The sequence below is a fragment of the Poecilia formosa genome, unplaced genomic scaffold (assembly GCF_000485575.1).
Source record: "Poecilia formosa unplaced genomic scaffold, Poecilia_formosa-5.1.2 Scaffold308, whole genome shotgun sequence".
NCBI classification, from domain to species: Eukaryota; Metazoa; Chordata; class Actinopteri; order Cyprinodontiformes; family Poeciliidae; genus Poecilia; species Poecilia formosa.
Genome location: NW_006800247.1, coordinates 292,408 through 313,152, shown reverse-complemented (window position 1 = coordinate 313,152; position 20,745 = coordinate 292,408). Strand labels below are relative to the sequence as shown.

The following is a 20,745-nucleotide window of genomic DNA, read 5'->3' as shown; positions in this document are numbered from 1 at the left end:
ATTATGCCCTGGAAATAGTCGCCCTTTCCTTGTCGCCAAAACTAAAAAAACAAAACATTCAATACTTCAATAACAAATTCAGTTACATTTAGAATATGTTGTTACTTGTTTTAGAGTAACCGGCTCCGCTGGTCATCCTGAAGCGGAGCCGGTGATACAGGATTAAAGATGGCGGCCAAACAAGGACGGGAAAGAGAAACGGTCCAAACAGAGTCCGGATCGAGACGCAAAACGCACTTAATGCGGTTCTGTTTTGAAATATAAACACTCGACAAGCTGAAATTTAACGCTTTATTCAGCCAAGTTACATGAGCAGCGTCAACTTCTCAGTAAGAGGTTCCTGATGTGCTACGAAGGCAGAAAGGTTTTGATATTCCTCCTTCATTCTTCTTTCTGCTCCTCGGCGGTTACGTGTTTCATTAATCTTTTATTTCTGAATTCAGAAACGTGAGCGGTTCCTCTTTTGTTATATTTTATAAATATCTCTTGGTTTAATAACCACAGCCTGTACTTCATATAGCTGAAACACTGATCAAATATGATATTTTTTTAAATTTAGAAACATTTAGCCTTTTATGTTGCGGAAAGACTTGATACAAGAGAAAACTCAGGTTTTTAAGAAAATGGCTGTTCAAATTAATTATTAGTCGAGTGATAAGATGAATCAACTTTAGATTAACTCATTAATAACTTGCATCCATGCTAAAGGGGGATAGATTACCCAGATATTGGGTCAACATATTTTTCCCAAGAGTAAAAACTAGCCGTCCAAGAAATTACTCAAGTAAGAGTAAAAAAATATTTGGTAAAAAGTCTACTGAAGTACTGAGTACCTCTAAATTACCAATCATTTAATATTTAACAATTACATCATCAGATGGACCAAAATATAAAGTTTAGTGGAAATGTTGGTATGGTGTTTGTTTTTCATTCAGTGGGTAGAAAATCCAGAAATTTTACTCGAGAGAAGAGAAACTTCATAATAAAATTATTCAATTAAAAGTAAAATTACTCCTAAATTTTTTCAAAAAAGTTATTAAAGTAAATGTAACTATTTACTACCCATCTCTGCAGTTACAACAGAAAGAGCGACATGTGACAGTTACCACAGACACGGGGAAGCAGACGGTGACCATGACAACGTGGTGCAGCACCATGAGGAACTCGCGACGCAGGTAGCTCCTCACTGCTGAGCGCATGTGTTGGGGGGCCGCCAAGGCCTCCTCGTGACCTTTCACCCGCAGCTTGTACCAGTAGCACATGAACATGGCGTAGATGTCGTAGACGAAGTAGGGGACAGCAAACATGATGTAGGTGCTTGTGAGCCAGTGCCTGCGCAGAAAGGAAGAGATGACGGTTTTTAAATCAAGGCAGTGATTTTATTTAAAGTTGATGATATTATTATTATTATCAGCAGTACGACTTACTGGTCCTCAATTATGTCCTTACAGGAAGATGCAATGATGTAGCCAGCTGAAGAAGCCATGACTGCCTGAATTGATGATACCAACCTGAGAGTGAGCACGGAAAAGCAAAAGATAAATCAGAAAAGCTGTTTATTTCCTCCCCATTTCTTTATGTTGTAACCAGGGTTGTAATAGTTTACAGCACGTGTCAAACTCGAGGCCCAGGGGCCAAATCTGGCCCTCCGTAGGTTTTTATCTGGCCCTCTAGAATCCAGATTACATCAATAAGTCAACAGTTTTTTACAAATTCGCAAAATTCATCCAAAATCAACAGATCCCCATGTTTTCTGACTTTACTGCAAATTTTTCTCAAAATTGGCCAAAAAACTTTGGGTTTAAGTGACTGCTGCCTCAGCCTTACTTGATGTCAAGTCATAGTCTGTGATCAATGCGCCGATTAATAAACAGTCACATTTAGCATTACACATACATTAGCACAAATATAAAACTTCCTTACAAATATTTCTAAATTAGCACCACAAAATCTGTTATTTTGATTGCCCAAAAAAACACAAAAATCTGGAGGGACTGACCAGTGTGAAAAGATGTTCAATAATATTTAATTTTAGGAAACACTTATTGAATGCTCGCTACATTCTGGCACAACCGGCCCTTTAAGAACATTCAGATTTTTGATTTGGCCCAAAATGAAAATGAGTTCAACACCCCTGGTTCAGAGGTTTTTACTTTAGTTTTATTCAGTTAGTTTTATTTAGTTTGCTATGTTAGTATTCGTTAAGTATTGTTTAGTTTTTGTTGTACTGTTAGTTTTTTAATACTCTGGTTAATTATTAGGTGCAGAATTCAAAAAAGTTAAATTATTAGGTATTCTTGCTGAATATTCAGCAGAAGATACCATTTTCAAATAATGTGTTCAATTATTGTTGAACAACAGCTGACTGGCATTATGGACGTCCATAACTTGCTTTGAAATGATTGAGCAAACAAATTTCAAAGAATCACTTCAGATCTTGATAACTAGAAGCTTTATTCTTAATAAAATTACTTTTTTCCTCTGAATTTTAAGATATTCTGGAAAAATTATGTTTCTATTCTGACTGCATTCTCTTCGTTAAATAAAAATCCTCAGTCTGGCCCCAACACTCACAGAAAGGAATGATTGAAATAAAATCCAATTGTTAAAAATATTTTCTGTCATCTGTAATAGTTTTTTTTTATTTTTTGGTTTAAAAACAATTCAACTTGGATCTGCAATGGAAAAAAATAGATTTTATTTTTAAGCCGGCTCTACGTGAAAGTAACAAAGGTTCAGGAAGAACACTGTTCCAGTTGCCACGTTACATATAAACGTGTTGGAAGGTTTTGCGGAAGTCCGACCTGGCCGATACGATGACCGCATCTCCTTCGCTCCATCTCAGTGCTGGGATGGACTTCAGGCATTGTTTGGACAGAAGGAAAAGGCCTGGGAAGAACACAGAGCCAGCAGCCAAGATGGTCAGCATGGTCCCTGGCGATCTGTCTTAGGAGGCAAGAAGTTCGGCAGACAATCTGGTCCTTGAGATCTGTCGCTCTCTGTCCTCTCTGAAAAACACACAGAGAGGATGAGAGTTAACACCAATCGCTCACAAAAACAACAAAAAACCCAAGTGTTTACATTTGGCTGCGCTCACAAAGATAAGAGGAAGGAACACGCTATCATAGTCCAACACACGTGGCTGTACGTTAAGCTAACCTCACTGATGAGACACAGAAATACAGGTCTGCATTACATTACCAAAAAGGATCATTTAATGGATAACATCAAAATCCTGCAAATGTTTTATATTTTTGGAGTAAATTGTGGCTACAACCAGGAGAAATCAGTGCTCCTGGTTTACAGACAGCCTAATTTACATTTTTTTTTTTGTTTTTTTTAAGTTTAAATATTAAAGCATAATAAAACAGGTCCTGACTTAACTGGGTTCATACAAACAAACAAAACTCCCAAAACCTATTATAGTGTGGAAATTAGACAAATCTTAAATTCTGACAATTTGTTAAAATATCTGAAAATATTGTTTTAAAAAAAAATACTGTTTTTGAAATTGTGAAACATACTGAGCTGAGTGAATGTTAACCCCAAGGTCAGATCATAAAATATTCAGATATATTAAGTCTCTGTTAGCATATTGCAAGTTAGCATTAGCCTAATACAACAGGAATAAAACTGAAGAACGGTTAACTTGGAAATCTGTTTCACCTAAGAACATCAGAACAGAATGACAGCTTGCAAGGTCACAAGATGAGAGTAAAGACATAAAAATGGCAAAAAAGAACAGTTGGATAAGAATTTTTTTAAAATGTCACATTAGGATCATTTTTACAACTGGGAGCAGCTGATTAGCATCTGAAAAGCTCAAAAAACATCTGAACTACAACCCCAGAGTGCAGAACCATAAAATAATAATCATATCCCCTACTCCAACATTTCTCTGCCTGGCTTTCTGACCAAAAACCCAATAAAGAGAAAAAGAGAAGCAGCAAAAGCAAATGAGGTGGATTAGCAGAGCTTGCCAACAACTAATGGTGTCATTCAGGACAAGTTGCTGAGGAATATTGTCTCAGCTGTGTAGATATTGAACTGTTAGCGTCTCATTAGACTGTCACACAGAAACAATCTTCAGTCAGAGGCCTCTTCAGATTGGTGGCAAGACTGACTGTTACTGGAGATCCTTCTTGCCCACATCACCATCCAAAAAGACACTTTAAAGAAACTTGGATGAGTTGCAAGAATATTTAAATTCCCTTTGGGATAAATAAAATATTTTTAGACACTCAATACCAAACTAGATGGTTTAAAAATGGACGAAATTATGTATTCTGAAAGAACAATAATCCCAAACGTACCAAAACTGGTTGTGAGATAAACAGGATATTACAAGGCTTATTGAATGGGTCTCATCTTACGAGTATTGGAAACTTGTAGACTGTGCTTATGAGAATCAGAATAGGTGTTACTGGCCAAGATTATATGTATAAACAGGGAATGCGCTTGTGCTTATTTTGCCAGGTCACTGCCAAAAAAACAATCGAGTTAAATAAACTCCACCCTTTGTGCCAAGAAGAGGCAGAATATTACGCCAGAAGCTTGCTGGTTGCTGCAAAAGGCGTGTGGGTGAGGACCAACTTGCTAAAAGTCTTAGAACCAAATAACAGAGTTGGATGTATGTAAACCACAGAAGAAAAAGAAATCTTGGGGGACTATAAGCCCAGCATTAGCATTCTGTAGACTGCCACTGGTTTTCCTGACGAGACGAAACAAAAGCAACAAGTATGATTTCCATATGAAGACTAGAGACAAAAGAGCAAAGATATTTTGCAAAAACAGGATCGAACAAAAGTTATCACATCTCTCAAGATTTAGAAAACAATAAACAAGAGCTGCAAAAATCTTTTTTTTTCTGATGCAAAAATGATTCCTTCAGTTTTTTCTTCCCTCTAATTGAAGAAAACTTTCAGCTTCTAATGTTGGTAAAATGTTCTACAGTTAAATGAAATGTATGCATTCAAATACCTAAATTAATGTCAACAATGATTGATTTAAATGTTGAATCCTGACCTAAACTTTAGTATACTTAAATGCTTTTTTCTTTTTATTGCCCAAAAATCAACATAATTTGAAGTTATAAACAGTAGTTTAACCTATGAGAATAAAAATACAGCGCCTCAGTGACAGAGATGTAAAATAATAAAGTCTGTGCGTCGTCCTCCATCATCCACCTGATACTACGGGGAGCATTTACCAGCTTCCTATCTACCCCATTACAAATATTGCAGTTTGCTTACACTACACTGGCTGACTCATTAAAAAAGAAAAAGTTCAAGTCCATTAGCAAAATGCGCAATGCGCTATTTTTTTTTTTAAATCGTCGAAAAATATTGACATTAGACGAGAGAGCCGGAGCTCATTGTTCCTGCAGGAAAAACGTTAGTGTCACCTGTCTGTCTGGGAGGTGAAGCTTTATCGCAAACTAAAAATGGTAACACGTTAACGTGCGTCGAGAATAACTAGATTTGTATTTTAATATATTTTATGGGTGGGGGAGCTAACAAACTAAACTGGGAGAATAAAAAGGCAGATAAGAACTCGTGGAGTTACGCTAACTTAGCTGTGCGCTGCGTGTTCTTTTTAAACAAATTGACCAGCTAGTGAGGCTAACCTGCGCCAGAAGGATACGAACAAGTCAGCAACAAATTAATTCAATAAAAAACAATGACGTTTTGTTGACAATGTCAGAAAGCATGCTCCGTCATCAACATAACGAACCGGTTAACATTAAAATGACCGATTGTCTGCGCTGTTGAATCACCTGCTAACAATGACGATGCTACGACCGTTAGCGATTAGCCGAGTTAGCCACGATGTTGTTGGGGGACCCATTAATGCAAACACAGCTGAGGTTGTTTTAATAAAAATAACTCATAAATACAATTTCATTTCTTTTAATGTTTGTGGATATTTAATTACAGATGATATCATGGCATTTAAATGTTCTTTATTAGCTTGTTTGTTTGTAGCAGCCAGCTGCCGCAGTTAAGCCAATAACCCTAGCTAGCACATCGGGAGTTTTGAGCATGTTCTGAATAAATATGAAACATTTACACAGCGGCTCTGCAGAGTCCAGTCAGCGTCCAGCCGAAGGTCGTGTCCTGCGGGAAGCGTTTAAAGATATCCCAGGGGTCTCGGCCTCGATGCTCCGCATGTTTTATGTGGCCGCTTGAATGTTTGAAGGATAGCGGCGAGCTAACGCGAGCTAGCAGCAACTTTGATCAAAATCTCCGTGAGGTTAGCCCGATGGCAACTGATGTGAGAACCAGGCGGCGCAAACACTCAGCGTTATCTAACGGAAACACGTTAAACCCGACTTAAAGAGGAAGCTGCGCTCTGATGCAGCTGTATGGTTAGCGGATGCTGTCGCTATGTCATCCTCTCTCTGTCTCCCCACATCACACCAGAGATGCTGCTGCTGCCTCAGCCTCCCAGATGCAGCGTTGACTCAACACTGCTGCGCCAGCAGCCAGTTCCTACAGGTCTATGACGAGAAACGTGCACCAGTCACACATCTGCGTTTTTATGTAGGAAACAAGAGACATGTTGAATGGACTAGAGGCATAATCTGTTTACAAAATTCAGTTTATTCCCAGAGAACATCTGTTTGCAAAGGAAGCATTTAGGCATTATATTCGGGCACAAATAACCCTGTTATTGATTTATTTTTTAATTATGTAAGCATGTATTTAACAGGAAGTTTTACACAATTTCTTGTGCTTGAAGAGTTTATAAATGGTACAGTGCTTTTACAGCTGTGCGTGTGATTATTCAGATGATTAGTTGAGTAACTGCATTAGAAAAAATGCTTTTCATTTAACCATTTAAGCCTTTTTTGTACAATATTTGAAATTTAATCAAAATGTGCAGATGAAAAAATAATTGAGCTCTTTTTTAAATAAAAAAATAAACATTTCATTGCAAGAATACATAGGTCTCATATGACATTACACTTCTGGGAACTTTGTAGCTGACAGCCATCTTGGTAAGCATCTGTAACATGACAGTTGCTATGGAATTGCTATGACAAGAATAAACAAGTCAATTAGAACTACCTCTCAACTCATTCCTATCTAATTAATAAATAACATAAGACTTAGTCACAGTTTTTGAGGACTCTAGTTACTTTTAGTTGGTCTCAAAGCTTTGAGCTGCGCTTGCCTACCAAGATGGCGGTTCAGAGGCACGGATCACTTCCAGTTCAGACTTGCGGGAACTATTTGTTCCTTAAGTGTACATTTATCTGGAACAAACTTCCAGAAAACTGCAAAACAGCTGGAACACGAGACTAAATCCCACCTGTCTAAGAGTTGATTTTTAACTATAATAAACGAAACTCTGACCAACATTTTGAAGCTTAACTGAAGCATGAAATGTGATGAAACTTGGCAAAATATAATATTTACTAATTTTCTCAACTGTTGACTGTCTTCTATGACTTAATTTTTTTTGCTTTTTATGATGTAAAGCACTTTGAACTGCCTTGTTGCTCAAATGTGCTATACAAATAAACTTTATTGATCAATTGATAATTTGTAGCAAAGGTTGCATGTGCAGCTAAAAAGCACTTCTATTATCCACATATGAAAAGCTCTATGATGGTGTGTTAGGGCCGTTGCTGATAGGGAAAAATTAATACGTTTCACCCAAAAAAAAAAACCCAGACATTTTTAGATTAATCTAGAGATTTTTTTTTAGAAAAAACAATGAAACTGAAGGAGTTCAAAAAGTCACAAATTTTCTAGAAAAGAATTCATCGTTTTAGATGTCAGGCATTTTCCAGAAAAAAAAAAAGGAAATTCCTGAGTTTCAAAAGTTTAACATTTTCAACTTTAAAACTAAAACATTCCTATGTTTTTTCTTGAAAATTTCTGAGATTCATTTGAAATTTTCAGATTTTTTTCTTGCAAAGTTTTGACTTTTGGAGCTCTGAAATTTTCTTCAGTTTTTTTCTAGAAAATTTTGGGGTGAAATATAAGAATCTACCAACAATGGACCTGAAACAGTTTTAGAAGCTCAACCATTTCTGCTCGGCTTGATATTAATACTATTTCAGGCTGATCTGTCGGTCATTATTTCAATTAACTGATTAATGCCAAAAGGTATATAATGGGGTTTTTTAAAACAAAATTTTAGCCAAATAAAGCTAAATCTATGCCACTCAAAGACTTCTGGGTAGAAAAAAATTAACAGATACGTTTTGTTTTTCATTCTAAATTCAGAATGCTAATATTATTTGTACAGTTTTGAGTCTGTACACTCCAGTTAATTGATTAGTAAAGTAGTTGTTTCAATTACCAATTCATCACGATCAATCCTAATTGCTTCATCCTTGCTATATAAAGCGATGTTTGAAATTGATGGACAATTTTTGATGTTTTTTCTGTAAAGCTAGTTTGTCTTTCTTATTAAAAATCATCTTTGGGACACTAAACTAACAACACAGGGGAAAAAACAGTCCAAACAGTAATTCTTGTTTAATATTTTTACTTTAAACTGTCCAAATTATAAAATAACATGATCTCTACTTGATCTACAAAAAAAAACAAACAACAAAAACAATGACTGCAATAAGTATCGATTTTTTTGCTCTAACAACTTTTTAGACATGCATACTGTTGAGAAATATAAAAATATAAATATAAATACATCCCCTTAATATTCTTAATGAATCCATGACTAAGATTTGAAATATTTTGTCATAAAAGAATTAAAATGCAGTTGAGTACGATAAGGCATTAAAGATGTATCACAAGAGCTGTACAGAAGCCTAAAGTAGAGGTATCATCATTATTATTTTTTTAGTGTAATGGAGAAAAACTAAAATTAATTTGCAATAAATCACTATGTTTCTCAACAGGAAAAACACATTTTCAAAGAAAGAAACAACTACAGATTTAAAGGTAAGAAATGAACACAAAACAAACTGCACTCGTCTACTGTTAAAGTCCTTTTTTCCTTCGACTTAAAGTGACTTTTTAAGCCCTTTCCACAAAACGCGACAACTGACTGTTCATTACATGACTGATGCAGAAAACAAGTGCTATGCAGAAAGTTAAAAGACTAAATCTAAAAAGGAGTTTCACCCATTGGACTGGAACACAGAGAAAATAAAATAAAAAATAACTATGGCAATGACAGCTGCAATCAAATGAATGGCAATCTATGTGAAAAAATTCAGAGTAAAATCAACTTTTTCATAAATATTATCGTCTACAGCTAACTAACTTAGTGGAACTGCTAAATTTTATTCTCGTCATGACAGTTTTCTAACAATAAACATGGCCGAGCTTGCTTGGTTTATTTTGTTTTCATGCAAAAAGGTAGTTCAGAAGCCGAAGTGCTGATTAGCAGTTTTTTTTCCTGTGAAGGCCAGACCCAGAGAGGAAGACTCAGAGCAAAACAATCCGAGAAAACTCAAACCTCCATCCTTACCGAGTCCGACAGCTTTAAGGTGCTTGATGCTCCTGAATAACAACTTTTTTTTTTATTTCTGTACCTTTAGGAAACAGATGACCCATCCCCTACAGATGAATCTTCTTTCCTGATTACCTTTATCTAGCGTTAAACCCTAATTTTCATCTCCGTCTTGTGAAATAAAACTACAAACATGCGAGAGGAGCTCAAACTTACACACACGCAAACACACAACTTCCCTTCCAACGTTTCTCTTGTTTCCTCCCCACCGAAACGTCTCGACACAAACCGTTTTGGATTTTCAGTATTCTCGGTAGTTGCTAACATGGAGGTAAGATCAGAGCTGGTGTGAGATTTACAGTACTTGGTACAGTAGACAGCAGCCAATGCCAAAAAAGAAGGGGGTTTAAGGGAGGAGAGGGAGAACCACGCTTTCATTAGAGTCTTCATTCAGAAATATTTGGACAGCACATCCATGTTTGTCATTAGTGTCGGTGAACCTGCTGCAGCTGCTTTCCAAGATGTCTTCTTTGATGCTCCAGCTCTGCAGCAAAACTTTTTAGATGTTTCTTCTCTCAAAGATTTCACCTCTAACCCCTAAGTGCTAATACAAAGAGAGGGGGATTCTCTGCAGACTCAAAGCAGGCGTTTCTAAAGAATAGATGGTTCTACAGAGCAAACACTGATTGGCTTGTTCCAGTAACAGAAGTCTTTCAGAAACATGCTGAAATAATTCATCTGTGGTGACTGCTTTAAAAGTTGAACAAGAAGATATGAAGTTGAAGAAGGTCTCAAGCCCAGTTTAAGTAACATTATTTTTTGAATGATAATTTTATTTTTATTTATTTGTTTTTAGCTATTTATGTCAGTTTCACATTATTTTAGTAACAAAAACTGATTCAATTTTTTAATGTAAAAGCAAATTTTGCATTTAGTCAACATTTAGCCCTCTTTACTGATAAACATCTCTTAAAAAATCAAAGCTGTTTGATATTAAAACGTAATTTATGTTGATGCTTTTATTTTGAAACGTAACCGGACGTTCACTGGTAAAAGAAGGCGGAAGGAGAAGTTATGGAGACGCCGCTAATGTCCGGCCGGCTAACACAATCACTCTGTCGTTATTAATGCTTAATAAGTCTTCTACCTTGGTTACAACAGTGAGATCGTGAAATTGACGAAATAAATTATGATCCGATACCGGACAAGTTAGCTAAATGATATTAATAAAATGTCGAATGATGGACGTTAATTTCGTCTTGGTTCTTGAAAAACGACTACTTTGACATGCTTGACCAATCATTTTGCGCTTGATTTTGTTCGTCCAATCAGGCGTGGTCCTTGTTTTTTGCTTGTCTAATCAGGTGAGGCTCTTGTGAAACGTCTTCCTTTGGAAACGCCTACTTCATCTGCAGACATACCTACTTGAATAAAAACGGAAAATAAAACATTAAACCGGGTCAGAATCAACAAGTAACCGTCCCGGGACTCGCTTCAGATCAATCCTGCTAACTGTGGGACTGCGGCGCCGCGATGCTAGAGCAGTCCGTGACGAGCAGGTCCACCACCGTGTTCCCGGTCACGTACACGGTGGGCGCCGCCGTCACCATGTTGCTCAGGGAGACGGAGCTGCTGGCGGCCACGTTGGAGGTGACGGGAGTCGGTGCGGCCTGGCTGGTGCTGTGGGTTCCCATGTGGCCCTGGAGCTGGGTGGGCGTCTTACACTGGACGCCGCACAGGTGGCAGACGAGGACGCCGCCTGAGGCCGTGCCGCCGAAGCCGCCGGGGCTCTCCTTCCACTCCTGGCCGTGGTGCTTCTGGGCGTGGACGCGGAGATAAGTCAGCGTGGTGAAGCCTGGTGGAGAGCAGGTGTCAGAGCAGGTACTTTTCCATAACTAACCGTTTACTACAACGGTGTATTAGTGCCAAAGTACTTAGAAAAAGAGAGTACATTTTCACACACACAGGAAAGAAAACATAACATTATTTAGATCAATCTGAGGTCAGAATTTTACGAAGGTGTATTAAGACAGGAGAACATTTTCTAGAAAAAAGATGGAAATTTCTGAGCTCCAAACATCAAACCTTTGCTAGAAAAAAAAACTGGACATTTTTGATGTTTAAAAATTTTCAGTTTTTCTAAACTTGCAAACTTTTAGAGTTTCAAAGGACAAAAACTTTCAACCTTTGAAAGTTGGAAATTTCCAAGAGTTTTTTTGATAGAAATTTACTTCTCCTTTTTTCCATCGACTGACCAGCATCATTATTTGCCTTGCTGTCCTAATAATCACAGGTTTGGCAAAAGAAGGGGAACAAAGGACATTTCTGAGTTTCAAAAGTTGAAAATCTGCTTAAAAAATACATTTTTAGATTAATCTTAGAAATTATCAGAGTTTCAAAGGTCAAATTTTTTCAAGTTTTGAAACTCAGAAATTTCCAAGCTATTTCTAGAAAATTTCTGAGATGAATCAAAATTTCTGGGTGTTTTTGGCAGAAGTTTACTCCTCCTTTTTTCCATTAACTGACACTGACTAGCATCATTATTCGCCTTGCTGTCCTAATAATCCCTGGCTTGGTAAAAGCACTCAAACGCTTAACTGTTTTTATAAGGAGTTTTAAATGTCAAAGTTTTTTCTTTGGTCAATCTCAACATTTTGGAGTTGTTTTTAGAAACTTTTTCGACTTTTCAAAATACCAAACAAACTAGAGAGAGAGACTGATTGGTTAACTGCATGGTCCAAAAATGAAATGGAGAAGGAACTGTTGCAGAGGACTCTACATTTATGAACTTTAAAGTTTGTGCCTTCATCAGACACTTTTGATAAAACCGATGGTAAAAAGCGTGTGTACTCACTGCGGTTACAGAGGTGGCAGACGTGGTGCTGCGACTGGTTGTGCACCCTCATGTGATCGGTGATGTATGCGGCGGACAGGAGCTTCCCGCAGATGTGGCACGGCACTTTCTCCTCGTGACGGATCATGTGGGCTCGCAGGCGATCCTTGGTGGCAAAACACGACTCACAAGTCTGCAGACAGAGGAGAGATGAAGCATCGCTGGTAAAAATCAGAACACCTTGGCATTTTAGGCTGCATTCACACCTGATAGATTCGGTTTGATTGGGGACCAAAATTGAACATTTATTACATTTTCAGCTCCTGTGGTTCTCTTTCTAACCGCACGGTGTCAAACGAACCAAACTCTTTGAAAAACCTGTTCGCTTACTCACCTGTGGTGGCGCTGCACCAAGAACCACTGAAGAAAGCAACATAAAAACATCCAAAGACACGAGAGCAACGTCCTTCTTTGCAAAATGTAAATAAAAATGGATTAGCATCAGATTTTAGGGGTTGTAGCATTTCTTTTCTATTTCTCCTTCTGGCGCTAGACCTGCGCGTTTGATTTGGTTCCTTTTACCCAGAATTCCCTGCTCTGTAGTCGTCTTCCTGCTTTATGAGCGGTCTCTAGTCCGCTTGGTGTTCATATACAGGCCTGTCACAATAACCAAATTTACTGGAAGATATACTGTCCCAAAATTATTGTGATAAATGATAATATTGTCATTTTGGGAAATGTTAAAGTAATATATTGATAATGACATAATAATGCTGTAATTCCCTCTCTCAAACACAGGGTACACATCACTTAACACTTTAAATATCTAAAATAAAACAACCAAAAGGAAAAATAAAAACCAAAAAATGGCAACGTAAAAAAAATTTATTATGAAGTATCTGTAAACAAAATTACAGATCAAAAAATCTTCATCATCAGAAAAGAAATTGAGCTGCTTTGTCTGCATCAAAGTTCGATTATGCATTTACATCTCCCCAAATGAACCGGACTTTCTCGACAAACAAACGAGAGTTGGACTGAACAGGTCTGGTGTGAATGCACCTTTAGAATAATAAAACTGCAAAAAAGAAACAAGAAATTTCATAAATACCGGACATTTGAAGGGTCTTTCTGAGGAGTGCACCTGCCTGACGTGACTGTTGAGATGGTCAGGCCTACAGCAGGACACAAGAGAGACAAGTCAGAGCAGGAAGGGGGCGTGGCCACGGCATGTGGCTGCAGCGCTGCATCACCTGGAGAAAGCCTTGCCGCAGTGAGGGCAGATGTAGGGTTTCTCCACGCCGCCCTGGTGGGAGCGCACATGGTGGCTCATGCGGTCCTTCCTCTTGAAGCGCTGCTGGCAGATGGGGCAGGAGAAGGGCTTCTCGTCCGAGTGGGACAGCCGGTGCCGGTTGAGGTGGTAGACGTCCCGGAAGGCCTTCCCGCACGTCTCGCAGGCGTGGTTCTTCTTCACGGGGTTGGGGTTGGGATTGGCGGGCCGCTGAGACAAAAACAAACAAGCTACAGAGTTTAGGTCTGTTCTCCACATACTGAAAGAGAATTTGTAAGATTTGATGATGAAACCATGCAAACACAGATAATCAGCCAGTTAGATAAATGATCTGATGATCGCAGTTGCAAAGAATTACTTCTAGCTCGTCTTTAATTCTGGTTTGTGTAACAGAGAACATGCAGGGGAGCGTGGGGGGGTGGGGCTCCGAGCTAGGGTTGGGCGATGCATCAGTTTTATCTTTCTTTTAAGTTTTAGAAAATCTGGATTTGTTTTCCTCATCAATGCACTTGTATTTTTTTACACTTTGAATTCAGGTCAACTTTGCGATGGAATATTAGGGCCAGGCTAAGTTTTCCTCTTTTTTTTATTTTATTCCCAAGAATAAAGTCAGTGGTAGGAGAATAAAATTGTACAACAATAAAGTTGAAACGTCACAATATTAGTAATTTTATGAGAACTCCAACCCAAAATAAATTAAAATGAGGAATATTCAGCATCTTGTAGAGTTATAATTTGTAATATTCTATGGACATACTTAACCTTTTAACATAATCAACAAATCATTTTGGTCGGCAGGACTTTGACACGTTTGAGCAAACAACTGTGCCTGTTTTAAAGAAAACGATATGAACTGACCAGCTCACATCAGATCTAGTTACTAGAAGCGTTTTCTCAAAATGACTTATAGTAATTTTAAGACATTTTATTCTGGTAAAATTGCATCTTTATTTTGATATTATGACTACATTCTTGTAATTAAAGGTGACCCATTCTGCTTCCTTGAATAGGTTAGGATTGGACTATGCAGGACATTTTTTTGCATAAAATCATTTTGAGATGATGAGATTTCAGTTTGGTCATGTTTGCCAAACTCAACGTTTACACTGGTGCGTGAAAATGCTGCAAACAGATGCGTAATTATACAACCGTGCATGTTTGAAAAGCAGAACTGGAGCCTCCTGCACAACAAACACAAATGCAGCAAGTTGTTTGGATGGTAAGTCGACAACAGAACATGTTTTTTCCAGCGGCCATTGTACAGCGAATTCAGCGGGAAAAGCAGCTGAACAAATGTGCTGGAGCGCCACTCAGGTTGCTAGGTAACAGGTGCCGTGCCAGTTGAACGGTTTTTGAAATGGCTCATTTTCCAGACACCAAAAAACATTAACTTTTTGCCAAAAAACAGCTGGGTATTCTTTTTTATGTTTTTAGAAGAAGTATGAAAACATGCAAAAGGTGAATTTTGTAAAATAGGTCCCCTTTAAATGAACATTTTCGTAGCCTGGCCCTGATGCTCCATAATACAACTTACAGAAAGGATGACTGACATAAAAGCCACCTTTTGAAAATATTTTCTATTTTCCACTTCATTTTTTAGAAAAGAAAAGTTAAAATGGTCTCTGGTATGGAAACAAATCTTGGATTTTTTTTCCTTCCATTCTTTAGGAGGTTTTATTTGTAAGCCACATCGCCCAGCCCTACTTCGAGTGAACTGTTTCTTAAACAGGGGACTGAAATCGCCCCTCAACCAATCAGCGCTCAGGGATTTCTCCCGAAATCAAACACGGGAGACGAGTTCAAAGATCGTCGTGGCGAAGGCAGCTTAAGAAACAACACTCTCGAAGGCTCGGGGGTTGACGACAACCGTCTCTCACAAGGCCCTGACCCACCTGTACTGTCGCCCCTGTGGCCATGACGACAGCAGCAGGAGGCGGAGCATGAGGGTTAACAGTAGCCATGACGTTTGGCATGGCAACCCCTTCGCCATCCTGACCGCCCAGGGGAGGCTGCTGGGCGCCCGCCAGCACGCCGGGAGGGGCGAGAGGGGGAGGCACGGAGAGGTGCAGCAGGGAGAGGGGAACAGTGGGCCTCTCCGCCCTCCCTCCGGCCCCCACCGCCATGGCCGGCGGAGCTGCCGCCGCCGCCACCACCTGGCCGGCGGCTCCCTCCTTTGCTCCCTCCGCCTGCACTCTGGCCCTGTCCTTCATGCGTACCCCAGTGTGGACCGACTGGTGCCGCCGCAGGTTGTAGTTGTTCTTGAACTGCTTGTTGCAGATGGCACAGATGTGTTGCACGCGGGCCGGCCGAGGCGCTGGCTTCACCGGCTCTGGAGGAACCAGGGGGAAGAGAAGAAGAGGAGAAACTCAGGGCCTGTCACAGTGAAGTTCACCACTAAAAGACCCAATTCTGAATTTAAAAAAAAAACTGCATTTTCTAGCGTTTTAATTCAGCTGAAACAGAAAACTACGACAGAGTATTGGGGACATACTAAGAAAAAATAAATAAATTTGTGAGAATAAATAAGCTCATACAGGTTTAAAGTCTAAATAATATGAGAATAGTCATATTTAGAGAACAAAGTTGTATTACAACAACATACTCAGAGCAGTAAATAAACCAAAACTCTACAAAAACTACATGCATTTTGCTTTTAAGATTAAAATAGACTAAACTCCTCAAGTGGCTGGTTTTAGTTTCACCCATTTCAGATTTACTAAAGCAAAGTTTGTTTAATTTAGGTTAGTTTAGACAATAAAATGAATTTGAATTTTTGTGAAAAAATGCTTAAGTGGTTAAATAAAAAAAATCTATGGCATGTACCATTTTAATCAGTCGTCAGAATAATTAATTGATTACTAAAATAATTGTTAGCATCTCTAAATAAACTATTTAATGCCACACCACAGGCTGAACTGCAGTTAAAATAACATTCTATAAAAATGCATTAAATGAAATATCTATAGAATGCGCCATTTTTAATCGATTAATCACCTGAATAAACGATTAATCAATTCCTGAAATAATCATCAACTGCAGTCCCAATTGCATCTTCACATTTCTATCATCATAAAAGGCGCCCAGCTCAAATTGTCAACGTGTTTTGAGCAACCCTCCCTCTCTCCGGCTGTCTTCAGGTTGTTTATCCAGCTGAACCCACTCAGGTGTGGCTGAGCTGCCGTGTCTCTCACCAGGCAGGGGTTCCTCACTCAGAGCCGTGGTGTCCACAGTGGAAGGAGGCTGCGCTATGTGCTCTGTGGGTGGGGTCTGGGGAGAACTCGTATGCACTTGCATGAGCTCTGATTGGAGGCTCCCCTCCACTTGGTTTTGGGTGGGAGTACTCTGGAGGAGCAAGGAGAAGGCCATCACCAAATGTAAACACAAGTCACAGCATTTATCTTGCAGAGGTAGTAACAAAAAGATGTGAGCGGGGCTGGGATGACACAGACAGGGCCTGCGTGTGTGGCGTGGAAGCAGCAGGGGGAGAAAACGCAAAACAGAGGCCCGCAAAAAGCCTACCTGGAAGAGAAAATTGCTCCAAGCAGCATCCATTTTGCGCCACAGACAGCGGTGGAGATTATGAAGTCAGCTCCTGGTTGAGGTTGAGGTCGTGGGGAGCCGCCTTTGCATGGCTCGGATCGGCCCCTCCGGTGGCGATCGGGACGCGGAAGGAGGCCCGGCCCGCAGCGGGAACGATGGGCTCCCCGGTTCTGTCGTATAGCGCGAACAAAGCCAAAGCCGTGTGCTGAAATCTGGTTTTCTCATTGAGGTAGAGCTGTGGGTTGAGACGCACGCAGCTGTTGGGACTAACGCAGGCTGCAGAGGTGGAGCAGGCCCTGTCCAGTAACGGCCTGCTTGTCTCCGGTTTTAAACTTTAATAGTTTACAAACACAGAATTTACCCCAAACCTCGCTAAACACGCAGAAATCAGCCCACAGGAGTTGCCTGAAAACAACCAAAAATAGTAATAATACTAATAACCGAGCCGTTGCAGTTTTACTCTTTAGCGCCGCGCACAAAACAGTGAAATAAATGCTATGTTTTTCACGCAAGAGAACGAATATGAGTTGTAATATCTGTCAAAACAGCAGGTCATGCTTTGCTTTTTTTTTGATTTATGAGTCTAGTTTTTTCCGATTTCCGAAGCCGCGGTAGGCCGGTCGGGTGTTTTGTCGAAGCCTCGCTGCTGGATTCAAGCCCTGACCCCGGCGAGCGGCGCTCTCGCCGGGCCGCAGCCTACCGCTCCACCTCGGCCGTTCAGCTGCGAGGATGTCATCTTTCTTTTTTTATCGCCCGCTCTCCCTCCTCCCTCCCTGTCTCTTTCTTCCTTTTCTTTTTTAATTCCTCTTTCTTCTCCCCCTCCTCTCCTTTTTCTCGCACCGCTATGTCCCACTTGCTCTTAAAGGGGTAGAGTTTCCTTTTTGGACACCCCCTCCTCCTCCTCGCGCTTGTTATTTCCGTCCTCGTTGTCCTCTCCCCTTCCTTCCTGGATTGTCTGCCGACGGAAAATGCTCTCTCTTCCCCCCACCTCTCCAGCTAGCTAGACCGAGCAAATCTGCAACGGGGAAAACAAGCAGAGTGACTTTCCATTAGCCGAGGGATGACAGACACATTTTAAAGGGCAATGCGCACAGATCCTCCCAGTTGCTCTGTAATAATGATGTCAGACTGTTGTTGCAGCACAATAGCAGCTCAGGAGATAAAACAACAACATTATAATGAAAATAACAAGAGCACAGGGATTCAAAACTATAGTTTTACAGCTATAAAACCAGAAAGTATTTTAACTTGGCTCTCCACCCAGGGTGGCAACCTGTATGGAGTGCCTTGAAAGAAAATCGCTGCACAATTATTATTATTATTATTTTTTATTATTACTATTATTATTATTTAATTCCTGACCTTTAGGGGTTTCTGTGTTTTTTCCGTTCAGTTATTTAGTTAAAACCTAGGACATAATTTGGATTAAGTTGGTAGGTGTCTACAAAACACTTTAATATCTTAACATAATAAACTACAGGTGTGTGAAACTGCATATTTTGGTATCAATCCAACGCTAAGTGAATACAAGCCCAATATCGATGCTTATTATTATTGAAGTTTGATATATCATCAGATTTCTGACCTTTTGGTGCTGTTGTGGGTTTTTCTTTGAATTGTTTTGTTAACATGATAAACAAACAATAGAATAAAACTAATTTGTGTGTGATTTTTTTCCTAAATAAAGTCTTATTTCAGAAAATTAAAAAATATTGTTTGAGGTAGAGTTGAAACTATGACAAAATAAAATACAATTTTATATGAGAATCTGAAACTAAAGTATCAATCTTACCATGTTATCAATCCGATACAGATTTGGAATCGATATTATTGAACAGAACAAATTTATGTTCCTTTTTCCCTCAGTGTAAAAAAATTATTTGAGCGCAAATCAAAGCAAAATTTTAGAGTTAGTTAAGATACTACAGTACAAAAATGAAATATTTGAATAGGTAATCTAAAACAAAAATATGAATCTTACCATGGTAATATCAATTCAATACTGATACCAACTTGGTATATGATCAAAACTTTAAATCGATATTAAAATTTTGGATTAATCCGCACACCTTCACCCAGGATCCAAACCAAAATATGTAAAAAGAAAATGCTTCTCTATCACTGTTAAAATGTAAATCTACACAGCTTAACATGTTGATATTAATTCAAATATTACTTGCTATAAAATGAGCTATTTTCCTTAAACTTAAAATTCCCTTACTGAATGTAACATGTTTATGTTGTCTCTAGTGGGCTCATCTCAAAACTGCTTCCCATGTGTTGATGGAAAACACTAATTTATTTCTCCATCTTATGTTTGATTATTTTGCACACACATTTACTTAACTTTTTGAAACTGAAGCAGACTCGCGTACTACAGCGTTTTACCGCTGTTGTAGATAGAAAAAAAAGTAAATTTCTGCCTAGAGAAATGTTGAGATTGTCAGAAATTTCCAAAACCAGCTGACCAAATGTGCTGGAGTTCCACTTGGGCTGCTAGGTAACAGGGTGGGGTTGCTAGGTAACGATGGAGCGCCTGTCAAATGTCACTCAACAATCAGGAAGTCTTTTGAAACTGCTCATTTTCCAGACACCAAAAAAACATTGTTATTGACAAAAAGTAAGTATAAAAACATGTAAAAAATGTATTTTAAATGAAAAACATAAAACCAAGTTAATGTGTTAATATCAATTTATTATCTTTTTTTTTTAAATCACTTTTTAAATCCACCCCTTGCTTCCCATTTCCAACAACACACATCGACCCATCTTGTGTTCCCTCCTCAAGCTTATGTCCAGTGATTAATCTCACCCCTTCCCCACCCAATAAAACCCCCAACGCCCCTAAAGAAACCTCGACTCCATGAGCCCGCGTCGTCCTTTCCGAAGCGGGAGGCTAACAAGCAACCACACCGACGTCCTCGCCGTCCCAAATCCCGCAGAGTCTTAGTTTTTACAAGGAGTTTACGCATGCACTGATTCCAACCGAGCATAAAGTATTAGTGTTATACAGAGGGGCGTTGTCTGGAGCTGGTGTTTCTGAGTCAAACAAACTGCAGGGTGATTATCTTCCTCCTTCTTCTTCTTTTCAAAACAAAAAAACAAAAAAGAGCTTCATGCCCACAGTAGTAAATGAAACCGTTTGCGTGAACACTGATTGGTTCAGACGGGCTGCTGTGAAGGGGTCTGGGGGGCCACAGCAGCTCAGTCGGGGCCCGTCCCGTCATCCCTCCGTCTTTCTGTCCACCGCCTGCATGCTGCGTCCTTCGGCAGTTTGATCCTCGCAAAACACAAATAAACCAAAACCAAAAGTAAACCAGTGTTTACATTCCAGTGGCCTATATATATATAGATTTTTTTTTTTATTGTTGTTTTTCTCCAAAGAGAGTCCAAAGGAAGGGGGTCAGAGGTCAGGCAGGGTGGCTTGCTTGGAGTGTCCTTTTATCTTAAATAGTCGTTAGTCTTTTTTTTTTTTATAAAAAGGAAGTGGCATTATAACTAGACTTTACCGCTCGACACACGTACATAAATCATTAACAGTTATTAACGATCCCCTTATTAATAGTCATTGATATCTTAGACACACCACACCTGACAATGCAACAGATTCATCAGCTATTGTTATAGTTCTATGTTTTTACAGTAAACA

At 39.2% G+C, this 20,745-nt stretch overlaps 2 protein-coding genes across 2 annotated transcripts in view; both read right to left on the bottom strand.

Annotated features, from left to right (window-relative positions):
• Window positions 1–6,567, bottom strand: part of tlcd3bb (TLC domain containing 3Bb) — a 14,378-nt gene extending 7,811 nt beyond the window's left edge. Inside the window, exons 1-4 of the mRNA XM_007572765.2 lie at window positions 6,070–6,567; window positions 2,805–3,008; window positions 1,428–1,511; window positions 1,107–1,332 (exon numbers count right to left, since the gene is read on the bottom strand). Coding sequence (XP_007572827.1) covers window positions 1,107–1,332; window positions 1,428–1,511; window positions 2,805–2,929 — 435 coding nt within the window. The 5' untranslated portion in view covers window positions 2,930–3,008; window positions 6,070–6,567. The remainder of the gene's footprint in view (window positions 1–1,106; window positions 1,333–1,427; window positions 1,512–2,804; window positions 3,009–6,069) is intronic.
• Window positions 6,568–9,369: 2,802 nt separating this feature from the next.
• Window positions 9,370–18,352, bottom strand: mazb (MYC-associated zinc finger protein b (purine-binding transcription factor)). The gene is made up of 7 exons (XM_007572762.2): window positions 17,076–18,352; window positions 16,748–16,898; window positions 15,449–15,885; window positions 13,519–13,766; window positions 13,377–13,440; window positions 12,287–12,458; window positions 9,370–11,287 (listed from the first exon to the last, which is right to left on the bottom strand). The coding sequence occupies exons 1-7, from the start codon at window positions 17,106–17,108 to the stop codon at window positions 10,941–10,943; spliced, it is 1,452 nt and encodes a 483-aa protein (XP_007572824.1). The 5' UTR covers window positions 17,109–18,352; the 3' UTR covers window positions 9,370–10,940.
• Between the last annotated feature and the right edge of the window lie 2,393 nt (window positions 18,353–20,745).

What these genes read in the sequence shown, in the direction of transcription:
- mazb (XM_007572762.2), bottom strand. Translation starts at nt 17,108, where the DNA reads ATGGATGCTGCTTGGAGCAATTTTCTCTTCCAG. An exon ending in GGAGCAATTTTCTCTTCCAG is followed by an intron (nt 16,899 to 17,075) that starts GTAGGCTTTTTG and finishes TTGCTCCTCCAG; the next exon opens with AGTACTCCCACCCAAAACCA. An exon ending in AAAGACCCTTCAAATGTCCG is followed by an intron (nt 12,459 to 13,376) that starts GTATTTATGAAA and finishes CTCTGTCTGCAG; the next exon opens with ACTTGTGAGTCGTGTTTTGC.